The sequence below is a fragment of the Macrotis lagotis genome, chromosome 2 (assembly GCF_037893015.1).
Source record: "Macrotis lagotis isolate mMagLag1 chromosome 2, bilby.v1.9.chrom.fasta, whole genome shotgun sequence".
Taxonomy (NCBI): domain Eukaryota; kingdom Metazoa; phylum Chordata; class Mammalia; order Peramelemorphia; family Peramelidae; genus Macrotis; species Macrotis lagotis.
Window position 1 is genome coordinate 32012857 of NC_133659.1, and position 21893 is coordinate 32034749.

General features: G+C 48.5%; 1 protein-coding gene across 1 annotated transcript; it reads right to left on the bottom strand.

The window, feature by feature from the left end:
• Positions 1–4503: 4503 nt before the first annotated feature.
• On the bottom strand, positions 4504–14452 carry TSPAN1 (tetraspanin 1). The gene is made up of 8 exons (XM_074221538.1): positions 14305–14452; positions 14137–14201; positions 8626–8832; positions 8303–8377; positions 6122–6220; positions 5707–5850; positions 5367–5450; positions 4504–5063 (listed from the first exon to the last, which is right to left on the bottom strand). Exons 2-8 carry the CDS (start codon positions 14191–14193, stop codon positions 5010–5012), a joined length of 720 nt encoding a protein of 239 aa, XP_074077639.1. The 5' UTR covers positions 14194–14201; positions 14305–14452; the 3' UTR covers positions 4504–5009.
• Between the last annotated feature and the right edge of the window lie 7441 nt (positions 14453–21893).

A 21893-nucleotide genomic window follows, 5' to 3' on the forward strand; every position in this document is an offset into this window, starting at 1 on the left:
CCAGGTGCTGCTTTAAGCAGACGGGTCTAGGTGGGGTTGGGATGGTGAGGCACAACAGCTGAGGGCAAAGATCTTGGAAACTGAGGAGTGCAGAGGAGATGAGGAGGGCAGAGTTAAGGATGGGTGCTTGGGAGGGGTCCCAGAGAACAGGAAAGGGAAGGGAAGACAGGCATAGCCCTGACCAGAAGAGGGTTCCCTCTTTCCCTAGGCTGGGGGGGGGGGCAGACTTTGGAGTCTTGGGGAATGGTCAGTTACTCAGAGAATCAAGGTAGGAAGGCACAAGCCCTGTAAAAAAGCCCAAAAGGGGATAAGAGTCTCAGATTGTGTCAGAGCCGCCAGGGAAGGCCAGGAGCCTAGAGCTGAAGGACTCACCTCACCTGGAGGGCCCTGTCAATCCATATATAGTGTTGGGGGTGAGGACCTAGGAGCAACAGGTGTAGACTGGAGTGTGGTAGGAGATAGTGGGAAATGAGGACCTGAAAGCAACCAGTGTAGACAGTTCTTCAAAGACCTAGTAGGGCCCAGGAAAGGTTTTTATTGCTTGTTTTTCCAGAACTCAAATCTTACCTATAAAAATGTCCTTATGATTTTTAAGATTTATAGAGGAACTCTGAGTCCTTCCAGATTTATATCTGGACCCAGATGTCTCCAGAGGAGAAAGCGAGGCTGATGACTCAGGTTCCAGGACAAGGCAGAGGAAGGCAGGTGACCTCCCCAAGGTGATCTGGGGATGAGTAACAGAACTGGGGAGCTCAAACCCTCTAACTCCAAATGATCTAAGCAGGCACCTGAGATTTCCCCATAGCTCTCTAGGGAGGGTGGAAGTGGAGGCTGGAGGTGAGAAGATTCAGGGAGGAAGGGGTTGCTGGGTGGAGGTCCCAGAGGAGGTCAAATCCAGAGCCCAGGAGTGATCTTACATTAGGCATGTAGAGATAGTTCTTAGAGCCTAGAACCCAGGGAGGCAGAATTCACAGGGTCCTGAGAACCTCACAAAGAAATCATCAAACCTGGGTTGACCCTCAGAATATGACTGCCAACATTGTGTGGGACATTGGAGATCATGTTGTCCAGATTCATTTAATGATGGAGGAAGCGGAAACCAGAGAAAGTAGCTTCACTTTTGAAGGCAAAGGCCCTACCTTTGAGAAATGGAGGAGAGTGAAGACCTGGAGACAATTTTGAGATGGAAGAATGGCCTGGATCACAGACCCCCAAACAAAAATGTGGTGCCCACTGATGGGAGGACAGCAGAGATTGGCAGAAGGTGACAGAGTGTTCCTGGGGTTGTTGAGAACAGGGCAGCTGGTGGTCAAAGCATCTCTTGGAAGAGATGTGCCAAGATGTGTCCTTCATACCAGAGAGTAGGCTATAATGAAAATCACCAAACAGGTCTAGCCCTCCAGCTTACATTCTTTGGTTCAGGTGGAACCCAGGTGGCCCTGCTCTGAGCTGGGAAATGACCCAAGATCAGCTGCAGTATCCTGAGGTCAATGATGAGCCAAGGTCAATCTCCCAAGTAATTCTTATCTGTCTCTCACCTGTAGTTAATTCTCTGTCTCTTGCATCAACCTGTCTGCCCGCACCTCCCCACCTGTCTCATTCTCTTACAGCTGAATCTCTCTATCTCTTTTTAGAGGTACTCATTTCCCCCACCCCAATACCTGAAGCCAAAGCTAATGAGCATAACAGACCTACCCAGAAAGGCTAGGGGAAGATGGAGTTTCCAAAAGAGGGTAGCCAGTTGGATAGTGGTGTGGGGTTGAAAACGCTGGGGATGAGCCAGGAGAAAATAGGCCTGGGTGGTGGAGAGAGGCAAAGGGATTTGTGATGACTGGTTTGAAGCAGCAAATAGGATGTCATGGCCCTAGAGGGTAGAACCATGAACCATGGTGGAAAATTGCCAAGTCCTTGGAGGACCATTAGCCATGGATGTTGTATAGACCAGATGGTCCTGGGGGGTGCTGGGGTACCTTGAAACTCCACCCCAGTATTCCCCATCATTTAGGAAGATGGAGTTCAGTAAAGGAAAGGCCCTAGGCTGGAGGCTCTGGTCTTGACCTCTCCCTTAAATAGGGAAGTGGCTTTGGACAAGTCTTTTCCCACCTGTGGGGAGCAGCTAGGACATACTGTGGATAGAGCACTAGCTTGGAGTCAGGATGATGGGAGTTCAAATCCAGCCTTAGACACTTAATATTTACTAGCTGGGTGACTTTGGACAAGTCACTTAACCTTGATTGTCTCATATCCTGATTCATATCTGATCACTGGACCCAGATATCGCCAGAGGAAAAAGTGAGGCTGATGACTTGGTCTAGCCTCCCCACTCAAATCCAATTCATGTTCATGTCATGATATCACCTCCCTGATCTTCAAGGCAAACATCACCATCATCGCCTCTGTGAGCCTCAATTTCCCCACCAGTAAAATGAGAAGGGTGAACGCAATGATTTCTAAGGGCTGAGGAGCCAATGTGATGTTGGATCGATGACTGGCTACAGCTAGGGTGACTCCTCTGCTGGTTCTCTCTCTGGACCAACTCCATGTTGGTCCCAAACCCAATTTTCTTAGTGCTCTCCTGGGAGCTGGAGTTCTCAACTTCAAGGTGGACAGGGTGGAAAGGGGTGGTGTGTCTTCAGAGGCAAGATGGGCTGCCTGGGTCCATGTTCCTGGGGAGGTGGGCAGTGCCAGATGTATCAGGAGACCTAGAGAACTGGAGGCTTCAGTCAGAGTCTCAGCACCCAAGGTTAGAGTCTGTGGCAGAGCTTCCAAACAAGGGTGGGCAGGGTGGGCAGCCTTGCCTTCAGAGGAATGCCTGGAAGTCAGGGTGTTCCTTCCTTCTCTCCTGTATCTCCTTCCACCCTAGCTTCATCAGCCATCCCTTTCCTGTCCTCTCCATTGAGTTAAGCCCTGGGCAAACACTCCACCTACCCCATGGACTGCAACACCCTGGCACCTGTGTGTGTTGGGGGGTGGGGGGAAGCAGGGAACTCCTGGGCTTGCCAAGCCTCAGGCAAATCAGCTCCTGGCACTAGATCCACCTGGTAGGGTGGGGGGTGGGGAGGGGCAGTGCCTGACATCTTGTAGTCCAGCCCCCCCCCAATATCTCTCCACATGACTCTGTCCTGGGCCAGCCCTCTTGGAGCTCAAGGACACTAGCTAGGGGACTTGGTCTTTAGGGACAAAAGAATTGAATCCCCCCTTCTGAGCAGCCCTCAAAATGGGACCCATTCCTTTGGGCAGAGGGAGAAAACAGAATCAAGAGACCTGAGAGAATCAGAGTGGACCCAGAGATAGGGCCAGAAACCAGAGACAGTGAGGGAGAGAGATAAACAAAGCCAGAGATAGACCCAAATTGACAGAGGACATAGGAGAACCGGTCAGGCCACTGGGCCGTTGCTGGGTAACCGTGGCCGCTTCCGACCTTCCTGTGACCACAGCCTCTTCTCCTTGGGTCACAGTTCCTTACCAAGTCCAGGAAACTCCAATGAGGAGGCCACTCCTAGCCATAGCCCCCGAGTACCCTGGAAATGGGCCTCCCAGGAGTGGAACTGGCCAAAGCACCCACAGCTTTTGGTTCAACCCCAGAGGAGGGACCAGCTTCCCTGTTGTCCAGGAAACCCAGTCATGCCCAGGTGGGGCCAGAGCCAAGCTGGCCTTAGCCAGCCTGGTATTTTTATGGTGTTCCAGCTCAATGCTCAGACCCTGGGGAGGCCGGGCAGCTCAGGCCAAAGTCCCCCTGGGAGCCCGAGCTAGACAAAAGGGCAGGCGGGTGGGTGGTGAGGATAGCCAGGGCTTCCTCCTGCTCGTAGCACTTTGTCACCTCCCTGGCCCGGCCCACCGTCTGCAGCCGAGCCCCCAGTGGCAATCCTAGGAAGGAGGGGAGCTCCGGGCCTGCATGATTGGGAGAGGCCTGAATCACCCCAGGAGTGACTGGGGTTGGACTCATGGTGTGAGAAGAGGCTCCCCACTCCCCTCTAGGCTAGCAGTGTGCTACTTCCTCGTCTATAAAATGGAAACAATAAGAGCCTGCAGGGTGGCATTAAATGAGGCTTGTTCCATAGCGGGTGTTCCCTGTTCCTTCCTACTTGCCAGACTTTTGACTTAATCTGTACCTCAGTTTCTCTATGTGCAAAATGAAGGGTTTAAACCAATAAATAATGTTGTTACTTCTTTTCAGCTTGAAATCCTTTCAGGGTAGAGTGGCCAAGCCAGGATTCAAAACTGGATTGTTTCCAAATCCTGACTTGCCCTTCCCCCACATTTTAGTTTCTCCTGGGCTGGTCTGCAAAGGTCGGGGCCCAGGCTCCGGAATAAGGGTGGACACAGCTGTAATTAAAATGGTCGGGGTTGGCACAGAAAGAGGAGCTTTAGCTTTATGGGGCTGGGAGGGGTCACCAGGAAATTCCTTATGAGCCACCTCTAAGGTTTAGCACCTTGGGGCAATGTCCCAGATGTCCCACCCTAGTTAGTTCATTCCCACTCTTCCCTCTAGGGATCCAGGCAGGCTGGCAAATGGAAAAAAAATCTTTATTTTTATACAATCAAAAGTCATAAGCTTTTGGACCTGGCCCTCCCCTCAGTACCCCCTTCTCCCTCCCCGCCTAAGCCTTTAGCTGCTAAGGGGTGGGGTCTGGCTGGAGGGTGACCTTAGCTCTGAAGCCTATACCTGGTGAGTGGATCACTGGTCTACACTCCCCAGACTCCAGAGGACCAGGGATGCTCTGACTCCGAGAGCCTTCATGTTGACCCTGGGCCTTTTCCCCAAGTGGAACAAGGGAGAAGGAGGGACTTGGGAAAGATGCCATATCTTGGGTATGGCTGGCTGTGACCCCCGAGTTGGCTCAGCCACCAATTAAAGCTTGCATTGGTGTGTCCATCCCATCACCTATCAATCACTGGTGGGCCTAGTAGGAGCTCTGCTCTGCCCAATGGGGCCGGTCCATCAACACTCACTGCCCCCCATGCACACACCCTCCCTCTTTCCCTCCCCTCCCCCCCAGTGATCAACATCAGGCTTTGTCCAGTTGGCAGTAGAGGTACATGGACACTGTCATGGCAGCCAGCTGAATGGAGAGAAACAGAGAGTGAACAGGGGGCCTTCAGGGGACAGAAAACGGGACGTTGGCACTGGTGGGCAGGCAGGGAGGCCTGCTTTTCTCCTTCCCTCCCCATACCCTGCCCTCTCTGAGCCTAAGAATGCCCAGAGAAAAGCCCACTCTCTTCAGAAAGCTTCCAAGGCCGGTTGTCTCTGCCCCAACAAGACCCAGACAGGGTCCTCAGCTGCAGCCAGTAGGGGACAAGAAGTGGGCAAGTGGGTGATGGAACCCCTCCCTCCCAGCCCAGCCCAGCCCAGGCTTAGCCCTTACCTCTAGGGCCCCAAAGCCAGCTGCCACACCACCCACAACAGCCGCATTGGTTCGAATGCCTTTCAAGAGCTGCTTAAAACAACCCTGGAGGAACGGGAAGGTGAGGAGGATTCGCTGGGGTCAGTGACTTTTCTCCAGCCCCAAGCACCCATAGCCTCAGTCTCCCTTTCCACAGCTAGGGACTTGCCCCTCCATTCAAACTGCTCCAACCCCAGGCCAGACCCTCCTGACCAGCCACCAGGACTTGAGCAGCAATAACACCCACTGATCTTGCCCTGGTCCTTCTCTGCTCAAGAACCTCTGCGGGTTCCCTGGCGCCACAAGCTGCCCTCTTTCCTACCTGGACTTCAGCCTTCTCGGCTACATCTGCAGAACAAGAACCGGCTGTGTAATTGCCACAACAGTAGGAGGGAAATGCATGGTTCTCTTCGAAGAAGGGGGAGCCCTCAAAGTCTGTATAGTTGTTGAAACCACAGCAGTGGAGCTGAGAAAAGGAAGGGTCAATCAGGGCCTGGGCAAGAAATGGTGCCCTCACCCCCCTCAGATCAAGGGGTTCGCCATCCAGACTGAGGGCTGCCCAGAGCAGAGCTGTGCCCCCCCCACTAGGGAGCACTGATAGGTCTGTGACCCCTCCCTCAAGCCAGGAGCTATTTTAGGGCGAGCCTGTGTACCCCTCCCCCTACACACACACACACACACACACACACACACACACCCCTCTGTCTCTCTCTCTCAGAGCAGGGGCTCTCACTCACCCCTTCCATGGTGCTGTTCCATACTTGGGTAATGTCTGGTTGTTGGCCATACACTTTCCTGATCTCAGGTACAACCAAAGCGTTGAGCAGGTGCTCAGCCTGGAAAGAGAGAGACCCTTGGCCACATCTAGCCCTGTCTGCTTACATCTGGCCTTGTCCATTTGCCCAGGCCCAGATCTCTCCCTCCCTGCTGAAGGGGTCCACCTCCTACCAGACAGCTTCCCATAACCCAGCATATACAGCCTCCAAAATAGCCTTCCTTGTGCATAGGTCTGTTACTCCTCAGCTCTAACATCTTCCGTGGCTGTCTAGTACATCCTGAAAAAAGTCTCAACTCCATAGCCCAGCATCTGAGGCTCTCCACAACCTGGAGCCTTTCTCTCTCCTTCCTGGCTTATCTCAGAGTAGCCCCCCTCCCCACTCCAGGCCCTGCCTCATGTCTTTGTACACCCTGCTTGCCTTCGAGGTCCTCCCTCTCCTGATTCCCAGCCAGCCAGACTCCAAACAAGTGCCCAGATCTGATCACAGCTCTCTCTGGCTCAACCAGCCTCAGGATTTCCCTGCTGGTAATTCAAGGCCGCCCTTCCACCTTTACTTCCTGTTTGCCTGGGAGCTCCCTGAAGGCAGGGACTGTCTTTGGCCTTTCTTTATATCCCCTGGGCCTGGCACCACTCTGCAAATATTAGCTATCGTCATCATCAACATCATCATTGATAATAGTAATGATAATAACACCTCACACTTTCACAGTGGGTTTTATAAATTATATTACAAATATTATCTCATTTGATCTTCACAATAACCCAGGAGGTAGGTACTCTTACTTGTTCCCATTTCCCAGTCGGGGAAACTGAGGCTGACTGGGATCAAGTTCCATACCCAAGGAGACTAAGGTGGAGTTTAAACCCAGGTCTTTCTGGGGGTCCAGTGGAGGCCACTCTCCACTGACCATCCTCATTGTGGTGAGCTGGTTCCCCTCCCTGCATGGCAAGGCCTCCCTCCCAGGAGGGAGTGTTTGCTTCCCCATGATGAGATACTCTAATAACAGCATGGATATTGAGGCTCATTGAGGCATCATGCCTATGATGTGAGCTCCTGAAGAGGCCTGGGAAACATGTTTCCTCCCCATGGACTGCCCTACTTCTTCCCAACTTTGCTGTAACTCCCTTCCTGGAACCTCTGGTCCACGCTTCCTTCCTAGCACCAAAATGGGCTTCTCCCAGGTAGCCTTCCTGGTCTAGCTCCCAGATACGGCTCTCTCCCACTCTTCCGATCAGAGCTGGGCCTCTGGGAAGTCCATAGTTCAATGCTCAGTTGTTCTCTGAGGCTTCGGGATGGCAGATCTCCACCCCCTAAGGAGAGTGTGAGCTCCCTGAGGACAGGGCCTCATTTCTTCCTTCTCTTAGCAGGTCCCAAGGACACCCTGCACACGCAGAGAGGGGCACAACCCTCAATCTGAGACACTGGCAAATATTTGATGAATCATATTTCTCTTGGCCCCCATGATCGGTCATCTTGTAAACAGTTCCAGCTGAGGGGACAGGAAATGGGTCCAAGCTCTGACCTTCACTCCCTACCCTGCCCCCTGTGGGTTTTCTCCTCTCTTTGGAGTACAGAGCTCCAGATCCAAAAGGGGCCTGATGTTGGCCCAATCCCTTCTTTTACAGAGAGAGAAACTGAGCCCAAGACTTTCAGAAATGAAGAGTTCAGTGGTCTCATAACTACTATTATTACTGGTCTGGTTAGCTTTAGTCCGCCAAGCAAAACAAAGCTGATCCTCCCTCCTGGAAAGCCCAGCTCTTCGAATACTCAAGGATGGCTCCCAGGTGCCCTTGCCCCTAAGTCTCTTCTCCTCTGGCTATACATTCTGAGCTCTATGAACTTTGTATAAGGTCCCACCTGATGAGTTAGGGCTGGGTCTAACCCCTTACCTTGGGCCCTCAGAGCCCACCTGCCTAGTGGGAGGGTATGGAAGCCCTGGATACTGAGGCAGAGGACCCTGCTTGTCACCCGGGAGGCCCAAGGCAAATCCAAACCAAATTTTGGAGATCGACTGGGCTTCCTCGTCTACATTGTGAGAGGGCTGGCCTGGATGCCCTTTCAGACCCCTTTCTGTTTCCTTTCAGAGTCAGTGCCACCCCAAAAGCCTTCCCTGGTCGCTCCTGCCCCACCCCAACTCACCAATGAAGTGTAGACCAGGGCCACCACAGCAGCAGCAATCTCAGCAATGAATATTATGAGGAGGATGGAGAAAAACTGGAGAAAACAGAACACAGGGAGGAAGGGGAATCAGAGACTGAAGGAGAGGGAGTGGGAGGGAGGACAGAAGTCTGGGAGAATCTGGAGACACTGAGACAGAGCTCCTAAAAGGCAGCAAGGAAGGGGCCTTCTTCCCCCCCCCCCCATAGGGCATGTCTCCCAATAACCCGTGGGTTTGGGGCAAGTCTTGGCCATGGGGACCAAAGGCCATGGGCTGGGGAGGGCTAGCATCCTGAGGTCCTTACCATTATCAGCACACATTTACTCTCCTTCTGGGCCCCATAGCACCCCAGGAAGCCGAGGATTAGCAAGGCACAGCCTGCAGCAATCAAGAAGTATCCCACATTCACAAACTGCATTGCACTGGACGACACTGGCCCAAAGATCTTCAGGAAGGAGACGCCATCCACAGACACCCATATTCCCACTCCCAGCAAGACTCCGCCACAGAGCTGAGGGCAGAAAGGGGCTTGAGTGAAGGGAGGCCCAGGCCAGCCTCCTGTCCCCCACCCCGGGATGGAGGCACAAGTCTCCAGTCCACCTCTATCTCCTTCCTAGATCATGGGTCCCCAGGATTCTCTAGGCTCCTGGAAACCAACTGGCCTCCAGAATGGGTCACCAGGCTCACATGGGGGAACCAGAGGGCTCCTAGGGTTCACCTGAGCTTTGGCTCCCCTTGTTGTATGAGAAATATAGACGGAAACTTATATTTCTATCGTTACCATGCACCCTAAGCACTTTACAAATATCATCTCATTTGATGCTCATAAACAGCTTGGGAGGTAGGGGCCATTATTATCCCTATTTTATGGTAAGGAAAATGGGGAAGAAAGGGATGAAATGACTTACCCAGAGTCACACAGCTAATATGTATCTGAGGTCAAAGTTGAACTCAAATCTTCCTTATCCCAGGCCCAGCATCCTATCCACTGTTGAGCTGCCTAGGCTAATTCTTGGGCATGGGAAGGACACTGTTCAGAGATAAAACACGCAGCTCTCCTCTTCCCAAACAGTTTCGGACTCTGAGCATCACTCAGCCTCCTGTGCCAATAGGTACCAGAACAAGTGTCTCTCTCTATTGATTTTCCCATAACACCCTGACCAGTGGGCCTCTGGTCTCATCTTAAAAATAACTCTCCAGAGATGGGGAGCTCACTGCTTGCGTCAGCCCATTGTACTCTGGGAGACTTCTTAGGCTTGGGAAGTTCTTCCTCATGTCCAGCCTCTATTAGCCTCTGTAACTTTGACCAGATGGCCAGCCCTTCCATATGACACAGTCATTCCCATACTTGAAGACAACCATCATGCCCCTTTCTTCGGAGTTTTCTATTCTCTGGGTTAAATATTTCCAGCTCCATTAGATCTGACCCAAAGTCCTTTGTCATCTCTCCACTCCAGATGCTATCTCAGGGATGCTTCACAAAGCCAACATCCAAACTCAAGATGGCCCAAAATAATCAGAGACTACCAGATTCTCCATACTGGGAGGGCTAGAAAGAGAACACACACGCATGCACACACACGCACACAATCTAAAGAAATAGAAGTGGGGAGTGGAGAGGTCAGGGCTTGGAATTAGAAGATTTGGGGTCTTAGATTCAACTTCTTACTACTTCTAGAATCCTTCAAGGATCATTTGGTTCAAAATAACCATTCAAGTATGGAAAGGCAGTAGTTATTTTCTCCATTTTACAGAAAAGGAAATGGAGGACTGGCCCAAGTTCAAATAGCCAGTAAGCAAGAGGCAGAGTGGGAAGAGCTCTAGGTTAAACTCTCTTTACAGTGAAACCTTGGGTTACTCCTTTTTTTCTTCTGTTTCCTCAGTTTCCACTTCTGCCGAGCAAGGGAGGGTTGGACCCAGTGACTTGAAAGGGCCCTCTCCCACTGCTTTTAATTAGTCTATGACACAGAGATTGAGGGAGAGGAAGAGATTTGCCCCAGACCAATCACTGACCAAGCCCATGCCTTCCCTTTTCCCTGGCACGCCCAAGCCCAGATTAGCACCTTATCTATATAAGTGACACCCAAATGCTTGGTTGCCCCCACTGTTCAGTTAGGGAAACTGAGGCTCAAGGCACCTGGAAAAAAGGGACCCTCCCAATATTATCTTCTTAAGGATGAGGGGAAGAGGTTTTTGGGGATCTTCACTTGAACTGGTGACAGGAGGAAGTTTGCCTGGGTACAAACTGGGTGGGCCCAAGCTGGATTATGATATATTTGTCTGAGAAAGAAAAGAACCAAGAGGCATAGGGGTCAGGTTTCAAGGGAGCCAGGAATCCTGTTCTTCCCCTCTGGCTCAAGGGCAAACCGGATCTGCTTTTAACCCTGGACAGGCCAGAGCCCCAGAAGGGTCCCGATCTATTCTGAATATTTTCCGAGGACACGGGCCACCTACAAAGAAGGGCTAACAACCCACATGCTGGGGCCCCTTACCCCCATTCCTACTGTGTTTGCTTTGGCTGGCAGGTGAGGTCAGAGCCGCCTCATTGCCCTGCCCTGCCTCCCCACAGCCCCCTGGCTGAGCCTCCTCTCCCCCAAACTTCATCCCATCTGATATGGTCATGATCATGAGCTACCCAATACAACTGAGCAGGTGAACACATTAACAGGGGGAAATAGAAGCCCAGGGTCCAAATTCTAGCTCTACTATTTTCTAGCAGGGTCCCCCAGTTTCCTCATCTGCAAAATGGGCACAGTAACACCTGCCTGCCCTCCTTGCCTTTCTTACAGTATTGCAGGGAGGTGACAGAAACAGAAAACTGAGCTGTTCCTCCACTTAAACATCAGAACTAATCCTAGCCATGTCAGGCAGGGGAAATCTCTTAGACACTAGGCCAACAGGGTGGTGTCCAGTTGTCCATCTGGCTTCTGGGATAGCCAGGGTGGAACCTTTATTCTCTTCCTCCTGGATGAACCATTCTTTTCTCATTCCCTTTTCCACCCACCAGGCTTCTAGCATCCTCCCTGTCGTCTCCTCCTGTCTCAGAGAATGAGGTAGTCCTTCTCTTGTCTGGCCTTTGCATCCCTAACCCCCTCTGCTCCTGCCCCTCATTCTAGGTTCAGCTCTCCTTACAGTGAAGTCTTGATCACTCCTTTCTTTTTCAGGACTCAATTTCCACTCCTGTCAAGCAAGGGAGGGAGGACCCTTGGAAGGGCCCTCTAGTCTATGACACAGAGATCAAGGGAGATGTGGACATGAAGTCTAGGTAAAAACCTTAAGAAAGCCTCCCATCCCCCCCTGACATCTCCTCAAGTTCCTTCACCTCTGCCCTCACTCTCACCACCATGTATTCATGACCTCCATTTTCTCTACTTCCTTCCCACGCCCCTGCAATGGCTTCTGATGCTTCTCTGGACCTGAAAGTGCCCGAGCTTAGTAATAACCTCTAACTGCTGCCTCCAGTGCCCTGATCCTTCTAACCATTCTTATTCTGCTTGATCCCTCCATGGTTTTTGACTTGGTTGGACTATACTGTCCATCTGGATATTCTATTTCTTTCTGTGACACTTTTGTCTCTCCTGATTTTCCTCCCACCTGTCTGATTGGTCCTTCTCAGTCTCCTTTGCTGAATCTTTCTCCTATTCCCTGACTGAGCATGTCCCCCAAGACCGTCTCCTAGGCCCCCTTTTCCTCTCTCTAGTGAACTTATGAGTAGCATAGAATAATGGAAAGAAGACAAGATTTGGGGGCCAAAGATCTGAGTTCAAATCCTTGTGTGATCTTGGGCTAAATCATTTGAACCTTTCTAGGTTTCAGTTTCTGTCAACTCTAAAATGAGGGGAATGGGACTCAATGGCCCTTGAGGGTACTTCTGGTTTAAGATCTGTACATCCACGTCCTCTCTGCCAATGATTTCCACATCTCTGTCCAGTCTCTTGTGCTCCCTGATAAACTTGCACAGAGAAAGCCTAATAAACACCCGCTGACTGCCCAAGTTGGCATCCCTGTGATACCAATGTTGAGGATTAAAGAAATACTTAGACGAGCCAGGAACCTTAAAAATCATCCAGGTCAATGCTCCCATTTTAAATATGAGCAGACCGAGGTCCACAGAGAAGTGGCTTGCTCAAGACTTGACCAAAGAAGTAGGCTTCAGATCTCTCTTGAATCAGAAATCTGGTTTTTCCACAACAGTATAAATTTTTACCTAAATATCATGTCCACACCTCAGACCCAAGGGGGTCAAAAGGAAAGCAGCTTGGGGGCACCTAGGTGGTGCAGTGGATAGAGCACCAGCCTTGGAGTCAGGAGGACCAGAATTCAAATTCAGCCTCAGATACTTACTAATGACCTAGCTGTGTGACCTTGGGCAAGTCACTTAATCCCATTGCCTTGCCAAAAAAAAAAAAGGAAAGCCACTCATTCATCATCATCCTTTCTCTAATGGAACCCAGACCTTCTTCCAACCTTTATTTCTGGAGAGAGGAGAGGGTAGAACTGCTCTCTTCCTCAACAAACAGGTCCCACACTTCACCATGCTCTGATTCTTCCCCTCTTCCTTGCCCCCCACATTCAAATAGGTGGCAAGATCTATGGAATCAAAGAGCTGCCATCTCACAACAGCTGAGATTCCAGGTGGAATTGCAGCCCAGCCCCCTTTCTACCATAGCAACCCTCTCACCAGTATCCACAGATAGAAGTGGGGGGTGGGGAGTCTTCAGGTCTCAAACCCTTCTGGTCACAGGGAGCTCATTACCTGATAGTGGTAGTCCTCTTTTCCATCCCCAATGTTTCTAAGATCTGGTGATCATCTTTTCTCCACCTTCATCCCCTCTTGCCTGGACCACTCACTACCATCTCTCCTTTCTGATCTTACCCAAGTGACTTTGCTGGGGATCAGGGGCTGCAGGATCAAGCCTACTCCAGGGACAGTGGCATTCAAAGGCCTCAACAGTCTACCTCCAACTTACCTGATCTCTCCTTTCACCCTAGCTCGACTTGAGGGACTTGGCTCAGCCCTAGGGTCCTTCTCCCTTCTTCATTCTACCACGATAGAAATTGAGCTAAACTTCATCAACCTCCCCCTGCCCCCCGGTCCAGCCCATTCTAGTGGCCCCTTCCCTTTCCTTTCTTCTAGGATCTGCCCTTTCCCCTCTCATTCCCTCATGACTGCTCACATCCCCCAGCTCTACCAAGAGGAGGGGGCAGGGCCCAAGGCTTATCCTTCAGAGCTCCCTAGAAGCAGGGTGGGAGGGGAGAAGGAAGGCAGAGAGAAAGCGCTGGGGGAAGGTAAGACCATGATGGTAAGTCTCCTTTTCCCCTTCCTTCTAAGAGGAATCCTACATGGGACTGTCTAGGAAACCTAAATTCAGACTCTCCTGTTGGCGTTCACAGGTCCCTGTGCCCTTGAAGCCTCACTTTCCTCTCTGGCGTTTATCCTAAACCACCCTTGCTTCAGAGGGGGGGGGGAAGGCTGCCAGTACAAGTTCAGCGATCCGCATTTTATAGATGAGGAAATAGAGTGGTTTCAGCCAGGGCACAGCAGATCCGGGACTTGCCCTTTCCCAGCTCCCCCCGCCTTGTCAGACTCCCTGAGCTCAGAGGTCCCCACAGACCGTCCAGCTCTAGGGACGCGATTCGCGGATTTCCCGGCGCTTGCTGCGCAGGGGGGAGCCGGCCCCTCCAGGTGGTCCGATTTGACTTTGAACAAACTGAGAAATCACCATTCCTTGTCCTCACCCACAGCACCTGCTCCAGAGACCAGAGCAGGGAAACTGAGCCCTGGACTTGCCCTCCCCCAGAACCCAAGACTTACAAAGATGAGGAGGTTAAAGATCACCATGGTGACCTTCAGGAAGGTAAAGCAACTCATCTCGGCTCCTGGGGGGCAGAGCAGGGCCAGAGTTAGGGGAGTGGGGTGGCTCCTCCCCAGCCCCCCCCACAACCGCCCCCTCCCGCTGCTCCCCTCCTCCTCTCCCCGCACCTGATCGGGCCCCCGGGGGGCAGCAGCTGGGGCAAGAGCTAGAGGGGGAGCAGGGGGGCTCGGACCCGAGACCGCCGGAGACCAGGCTGGAAGGACGCGCCCAGGGAGAGATCTCCGGCTCTCTCGGAGGCCGCCGCGGCTCACCTGGGCAACCTGGCGCCCGGGGCCGCTTTTAATGGGCCCCGCCCAAGCCCGCCCCGGCCGGCCCCGGCCACCGGGCCCCTGCTGCCCCCTGCTGCCCTGGGCTGGGACCGCAGGGAGGCCCCGGGCCCCGGGGTTCTCCTAGGGCCAGCGCGGGCAATGGCCAGCACCCATGACGCGGACGGGGAGGGCGAGGTCCGGCAGCCAGCGAGTGCTGTCAGCCCAGTTGGTCGTTCCTTCTCTTCTCCTGGCTTGATCCCTCAGTTTCCTTTGGTGGAAAAGGACAATGTGGGTCCTCATGACTGCGCCGGGCCAAGCCAGACGGGCGTTCCGCGGGTGGGGTGGGGGATTGGAAGCCCAGAGTGGGACAATGACGCGCCTAAGGTCACCCTGTGAGATCTCAGCAGGGTCCTGTGAGTCCGGGAGACAGACTCCCTGGACTGGGGGAGACACAGACTGCCCTGCGGACACCCCCAGATACGTGCACATCTCCAAACACACGCTCCCCAGACCCCCGACTCAGATGCCCAGACATACCACCCCATAGGGACATCGAGGCAGAGATTCTACCCTCCTAAAGTGGCTCCTGTGCCGCTCCTCCGCTTCGGGTACCTCTTGGGGCGGGCGCTCATCACCTTGCCCCGGACTATTAGCCAGCCTTTGGGGGGGGGGGGTCTCCCTGACTCCAGATTCTCCCCTCTCCAGCCCATTTTCTCTTCCACTGTCACGGTGACCTTCCTAACCTTGTCATCTACTGCATCTGCTACTAAAACCTAGGGGGGCCCTTCCGGCTCAGAGTTTGAAGCCCTTCATAACCTGCCCCCCTTCCCCGCCTGCAGTTTCTGGCGCTTGACTCTCACAATGAACTCGGGGATCCAGTGACCTTGGATTCGTCTCTGCCTCCTGTCTTCTCTCACATGTCCTCCAAGTCTCAGCTACAAGAAGTCCTTCACCAGCCCCCAGCTGCGGGACCCTGGGCAAATCATGGAACCTCTGTCTCCCTCAGTCTCCTCAACTGTGAGATGGGGATAAATATTAATTACTTCCCAGAGTTGGAAGGATCAAAAGATTATTATCTGTAAAGCATCTTGTACCTTATAGACTCTTAATAAATCCTACCTCCTTTCTTTCTTTCTTTCTTTCTTTCTTCTTTCTTTCTTCCTTTCTTCTTTCTTTCTTTCTCTTTCTTCCTTCCTTCCTTCCTCTCCCTTCCTTCCTTTCTTTCTTTCTTTCTCTTTCTTCCTTTCTTCCTTCCTCTCTTCCTTCCTTCCTTTCTTCCTTCCTTCCTTTCTTTCTTTCTTCTTTCTTTCTTCCTTTCTTCTTTCTTTCTTTCTCTTTCTTTCTTTTCTTCTTTCCTCCTTTCCTTCTTTTTCTTTTTCCTCCTTCCTCTTTCCTCCCTTCTTTTTTCTTTCCTCCCTTCTTCCCTTTTCCCCTCCTTTTTTCTTTTCTTCCTTCCTTCCTCTCACCCTCCCTTCGCTTTTGTCCTCCCTCCCTCTCTCTCCTTTCTTCTTCCCTCCTTCCCTCCTTTCTTTCCTTTCTTTTTTCCTTCTTTCCAACTCCTACCTCAGTTCCTTCTCTGCAATGCATCTGACCCGCATTTTATTTGTATCTAATTTGCTTTTGCTTCCTCATTAGCCTGTGAGCTGCTCCAGGCCAGAGACAATCCTTTGCCTTTTTTGTAGCCCCAGTTTAGCACAGTGCCTGATACATAGTAGCAGCTCAAGCAATGCCTGTTGATCTGACTAGACCCCCCCCACACACACACATATACACACACACACACACACACACACACACACACACACACACACGCAGAGCCACACCAGATGACGCCACTCCTACTCCAGATACGCTCCCTACACATGTCCAGGTGGCAGTCTACTTGGAGATGATTTGTGTCATGGCTGTTAGAATAGCCTGTGTACCCACATACACCCACATCCCCCACGCAGACATACACAAGCACACCTAGTCACACATCTACACACACCACACAGAGCCCGGTAGGACAGGAACAGATGGGACACATAAGGGCCAGGGGATACAGAGACAGGTTACCAGTTACCAGCACAAACCCACAAAAAATAGAACTTGCAGGAACCCCTTGAGCCAACCATAGATGGAGGCCTTCATAGCGGATTTGCCAGTGTACCTGAAGACTCCCAAGCTGGAACACACAAATGCCTCTCCTCCACTTCTCTGGCAAGCTAATCTGGGCTGGAGATCTGAAGAGAGAGTCCAGGTGGGACTGGCTCTTCTCCTGCCAGTCCTGCCCTCAGTTCTTCTTTTCCATACCCCCACTCCCACCCCCAAGTCTCACAAGGCCAGCAGGTGGTACCCAGATCCTGCAGATGATAAAGGAAGCCTGGTCACAGGGCCAGAGTATACCTCCACCAGCCTAACTTTCAGTCTTAACTCTGGGAGTTGATGCTGTAGGCTACACATTGCTCCAGATCTTCTCACTTCCTCTCTCTCTCTCTCTCTCTCTCTCTCTCTCTCTCTCTCTCTCTCTCTCTCTCTCTCTCTCATAGGCAACACCCTCCCCCAAATTTCAATGTATCCTGAAGCCTAGGAACAAAGGTCAAGGGAATATGGAGGCACACCCCTCCCTCCCACCCCTGGAAATTCAGAGAGGGGCAGTGAGCCGGGCTTGAACAAGTCAATGACAAAGCTAGCATTTGGTCCTAGATCCCAGATCTGTTCTTTCCTTCACTAGATCCTTCACAGGAATGCCCAAGGCATCTTCCTACATGAATCTGTGACCTTGTCTTCCTCAGAAAGTATTGATAACTCATATGAACCTTTTCATTTATTAGGGCAGTTAGAAGGAGCACATATAGACGAGACAAAGGTGGGAGTTGAATTTGAAGGGATAATATATTTAAAATATGTAGTTAATGAGTGAGAAAGGAATGTACTGGGAAAAAGGGGAAGGAGAGGTAGAATGAGATGTTTTTCTACATAAAAGAAGCAAGAAAAAGTTTTTGCAAGGGCAAGGAAGAGGGGAAGTGAGGGGGAGTGAGTGAATCTTAGTCTCATCATAATTGACTCAGAGAGGGAATGGAACACATAAAAGTAGGTAAAGAAATCTGTCTTATGCTAGAAGAAAGTAGTAGAGGAAAGGGATGAGGAAAAAGTAGAGGAGTAGGTGATAGGAAGGAGGGCAGATTGTTGGGGAGTAGTCAGATGCTTTTAAGGAGCAACAGGGTATGAGAGAGAAAAGAATAAATGGGGGGAATAGGATGGAGAGATTCAGTTAGCAATAGTAATTGTGGGGAAAATGTTGAAATAAGTTTCTCTGATAAAGACCTCATTTCTCAAACATAGAGAAGTGAGTCAAATTTATAAAAAAAATAAGAGTCATTCTGGGATAAGAACTCACTATTTGGCAAAAATTGTTAGGAAAGCTGGAAAATAGTATGGCAAAAACTGGGCATCGATCACATCTCACACCTATACCAAAATAAGGTCAAAATGGGTACAGGATTTAGACATAAAGAGCAATATTATAGATAAATTAATAGACAAAAAATATTCTCTTTATCTGATCTGTGGAAAAGGAATACATTTATGGACCAAACAAGAATTAGAGCACATTATAAACTGTAAAATGAATGATTTTGACTGTATTAAATTAATACTATTAATTAATATATTAATTAATTAAATTAATAATTTAGTTATATTAATTAATAATAAATTAAAATAACACTAATAATATCAATGCTTCCAAAATTAGGAGAAAAATGGAAAGCTGGGAAACATTTTCACAACCAGGAGTTCTGATAAAGGTTTCATTTCTAAAATAATATATAGAGAATTGCATCAAATTTATAAGGTCACAAGTCATTCCCCAATTGATAAATGGTCAAAAGATTTGGATAGTTTTCAAATGAAGAAATTAAAGTTATATTTAAGCAAATGAAAAAATGCTTCAAATCACTATTGATTAGAGAAATGCAAATTAAAACTACAATGAGGTATCATCTCACACCTATTAGATTAGCCCAGATGAGAAAAAGGGAAGATGATCAATGTTGGAGAGGTTGTGGAAGGATTGGGACATTGATGCATTGCTGGTGGAATTGTGAACAGATCCAACCTCTCTGGAGAGCAATATGGAACTATGCCCAAAGAGCAATAAAACTATTCATACCCTTTGACCCAACAATTCCGATTCTAGGATTATATCCAGAAGAAATCATAAAAAATGGAAAAAGTCCTACATGTTCCAAGATATTCATAGCAGCCCTTTTTGTAGTGGCAAAGAATTGGAAATTGAGGGGATGTCCATCAATTGGGGAATGGCTAAACACATTATAGTACATGAATACTATGGAATATTATTGTTCTATAAGAAACAATAAATGATCAGACTCTAGAGAAGCATGGGATCTGATGCTGAGTGAAGGGAGCAGAGCCAAGAGAACAATTTATACATCAACATTATGAGATGAACAACCTTGATGGAAGCGACCCTTCTTGGCAGTCCAGAGAGCTATTTGACAGATTATGGACTATATTATCCCTAACCAGAGGAAGAAAAACGAAACCAAAGAAAACATACAGAAAAAAAACACTCCTATTGAATCTGATGAACACTTTATAAAAATTATCTTCTATGTGTCTCTTTCCCTTAATCCTAATTCCTCATGCCAAAAATTACTAATTTGTAAATATGTTTAACAAAATATGTATGTAAAATGCTAATCTGACTGTTCCCAACTGAGGGGAGGGGGTGGGAAGGGAGAGTGGAGGGGATCTTTGTAACATAGAAATATACATATGCAAATGGATGAAAATAAATAAAATTTTTTAAAATGAGAAGCAAAAAAAAAGAGCCAATCCCTAATTGATAAATGATTGAGAGATATGAAGTTTTCAGATGAGGTTATCAATGCAATCTATTTTAAATCATTTATTACTTATACATATTGGATTGGTTTATAGTACAGAAAGATAAAATGACAAATGTTGGAGGGGAGTTGGAAAAATGAAACATTAATGCACTTTTGGAGGAGTTGTAAAATGATTCAACAATTTTATTGGAACTATGCCTAGAGTGCTAGAAAACCATACCTTTGGTCTAGCAGTATCACTGTTAGGTCTATATTCCAGAAGAAAAGAACATGCCTATCGGTTAGGGAATGGCTGAACAAATTGTGATATGTGATTGAGATGAAATGCTGTTCTATTATAAGAAATGATGAATAGGATGCTCTCAGTAAAAACTTACATGTGCCGATGCAATGGAAATTGTACCATATATAAAGTAACAGTGTTATTGCAGGATGATCAGCGGCAAATGGCTTACCTTTTCTAAGCAATGCTGTGACCCAAGAGAACTCTCAAGAACTTATGAATACCATCCATCCCAAAGACTGATGGTGTCTGAATACAGATTGAAGCATAATTTTTTCCCCTTACTTTATTTTTCTTGAAGTTTCTCTTTTCTTGGGAGGGGATACTGTTTACTTTTATAACATGACTATTGTGGTAATGTTTTTTGACTACACATTTTTAACCTCCACCAAGTAACTTGCTTTTTCAAATAGGGGGATTGGGGTGAGAGGAAGGGGGATAATTTGGAACTCAGGAGTTTGGAAGTAAATGTTGAAAATTGGTTTTGGCTGTAACTGGGGATGGAGAAAAAAATGAAATATTAAAAGAGAAAATGCTAGTTGTTTCCTTCTAGGAACAAGCAGGATCCTGATTCTGACACTCTACCCTATAGATTCAACTTTATTTCCAATATTCTTTTTCAGGTACAGTCAATCCACCAACAAACATTTCTTAAGACCCTCCAAGAGACAAGGACAGGGGTTCAGTAAGGGGACAAGATAACTCAGTTCCTGCTCTCAGGCAGTTAATGCAGGAAATGAGTATTCACAGATAAACCTCATCTACTAGGCAATGCAGTTATCTTCATGATAATGGACAGGCTCTCTGACAATTGAGGGGGAATTCTTCTGGATAAAGGAGATATTTAATCTGAGATTCAAGGGAAAAGGAGTGTATTGTTGACTTCTGGGAGAGCCTGTGCAAAAAAGGGAGGAGAGCTGGTATGTGAGGAAGAGCTCTGGATTGGAGTCTAGATTGAATGATTCAGCCTGGAAGGGAGGTAGGAGCCAATTTCAAAAGAACCTTAAGCATAGTTTTGGGCTATCTGCAATGGAGAATACCATCTGTAATGCGGAGAAAGAACAGTGGAGTTTGAACAAAAACCAAAGACTATTACCTTTAATTAAAAAAAAAAACATCTTATTAGAATAATTTTGCTATCTCTTATACTTTTTTCCCCCTTAAGGATAGGATTTCTCTCTCATCACATTCAACTTAGATCAATGTATACCACATGGAAACAATGTAAAGACTAACAGACTGCCTTCTGGGGGAGGGTGGGGGTGGGAGGGACGCAAGATTGGGGGGAAAATTGTAAAACTCAAAATAAATAAAATCTTTAAAAAAAAGAGGAAAGAACCTTAAATGCCAACTAGAGGAATTTGGATTTGGTCCCAGAGACATGGAGGTCCAAGTAGAAGGTATAATAGGACTGGTGCTTAAGGAAAAGCATTTTGACAAATAAGTGGAAGAAAGAAAAGAGTGGAGACAGACTTCGAGCGAGGAGACCAATCAGGACAGGTTATTGCAATAAATAGTCCAGGTGAGATGGTGAATCCAGGTTGAGCCCACATTGAGAGACTAGACTAGAGTGGTGACTTTGTAAATGGATTTCAGAGATCCTATGGAGGTCAAAATGATAAGGCTAGACCAAATGAGAGATTTAGAGCTGGACAGGACTTTAGAGGTCACACTCTTTTTACATGGAAGGAAACTGAGGCAGCCAGAGGATAAGTAGGATGAGTGACTTGTCAGCATCAGGCAGATAGTGTCTGAGGCGATAATTCCATCCTTTTTTTTTTTTTTTTTTTTTTTTTTTTTTTTTAGGTTTTTGCAAGGCAAATGGGGTTAAGTGGCTTGCCCAAGGCCACACAGCTAGGTAATCATTAAGTGTCTGAGGCTGGATTTGAACTCAGGTACTCCTGACTCCAGGCCTGGTGCTTTATCTACTAGGCCACCTAGCTGCCCCCTCCATGTACTTTTAATTCAGCCAACTCATTTCCACACAGCAATATTCCAACCCAATCACATCCCATCTGAGAGACTGAGAGTTTTTTCCCCTAATTTTTTGCATTCCTTCTATTTTTGAGCACATAGGCTTTATTTATACAATGAAATTTCAATTTAAATAATAAAAATTATCTTTTTTATATTTCATTGCTCTCATCCTGTAATATACAGTTTAAGGTCTGATATTGTTGAATCTACTTCCTTTCCATCCTTTTCTCCTGACTTCTTTGAAATTCCTGACCTTTTGTTAGTCTAAATTTTAACTTTGTTTTTATTTTTCTAACTCAGTAAAATATTTTTTAGTAATTTAATGACAT

Bases quoted from the DNA above. Each gene is read 5' to 3' on its own strand.
- TSPAN1 (XM_074221538.1), bottom strand. From the start codon at position 14,193: ATGAGTTGCTTTACCTTCCTGAAGGTCACCATGGTGATCTTTAACCTC. The intron at 8,378-8,625 runs GTAAGGACCTCA...TGTTTTCTCCAG, and splicing joins GTAAATGTGTGCTGATAATG to TTTTTCTCCATCCTCCTCAT. The intron at 6,221-8,302 runs GTGAGTTGGGGT...CTCTCTTTCCAG, and splicing joins CCCTGGTCTACACTTCATTG to GCTGAGCACCTGCTCAACGC.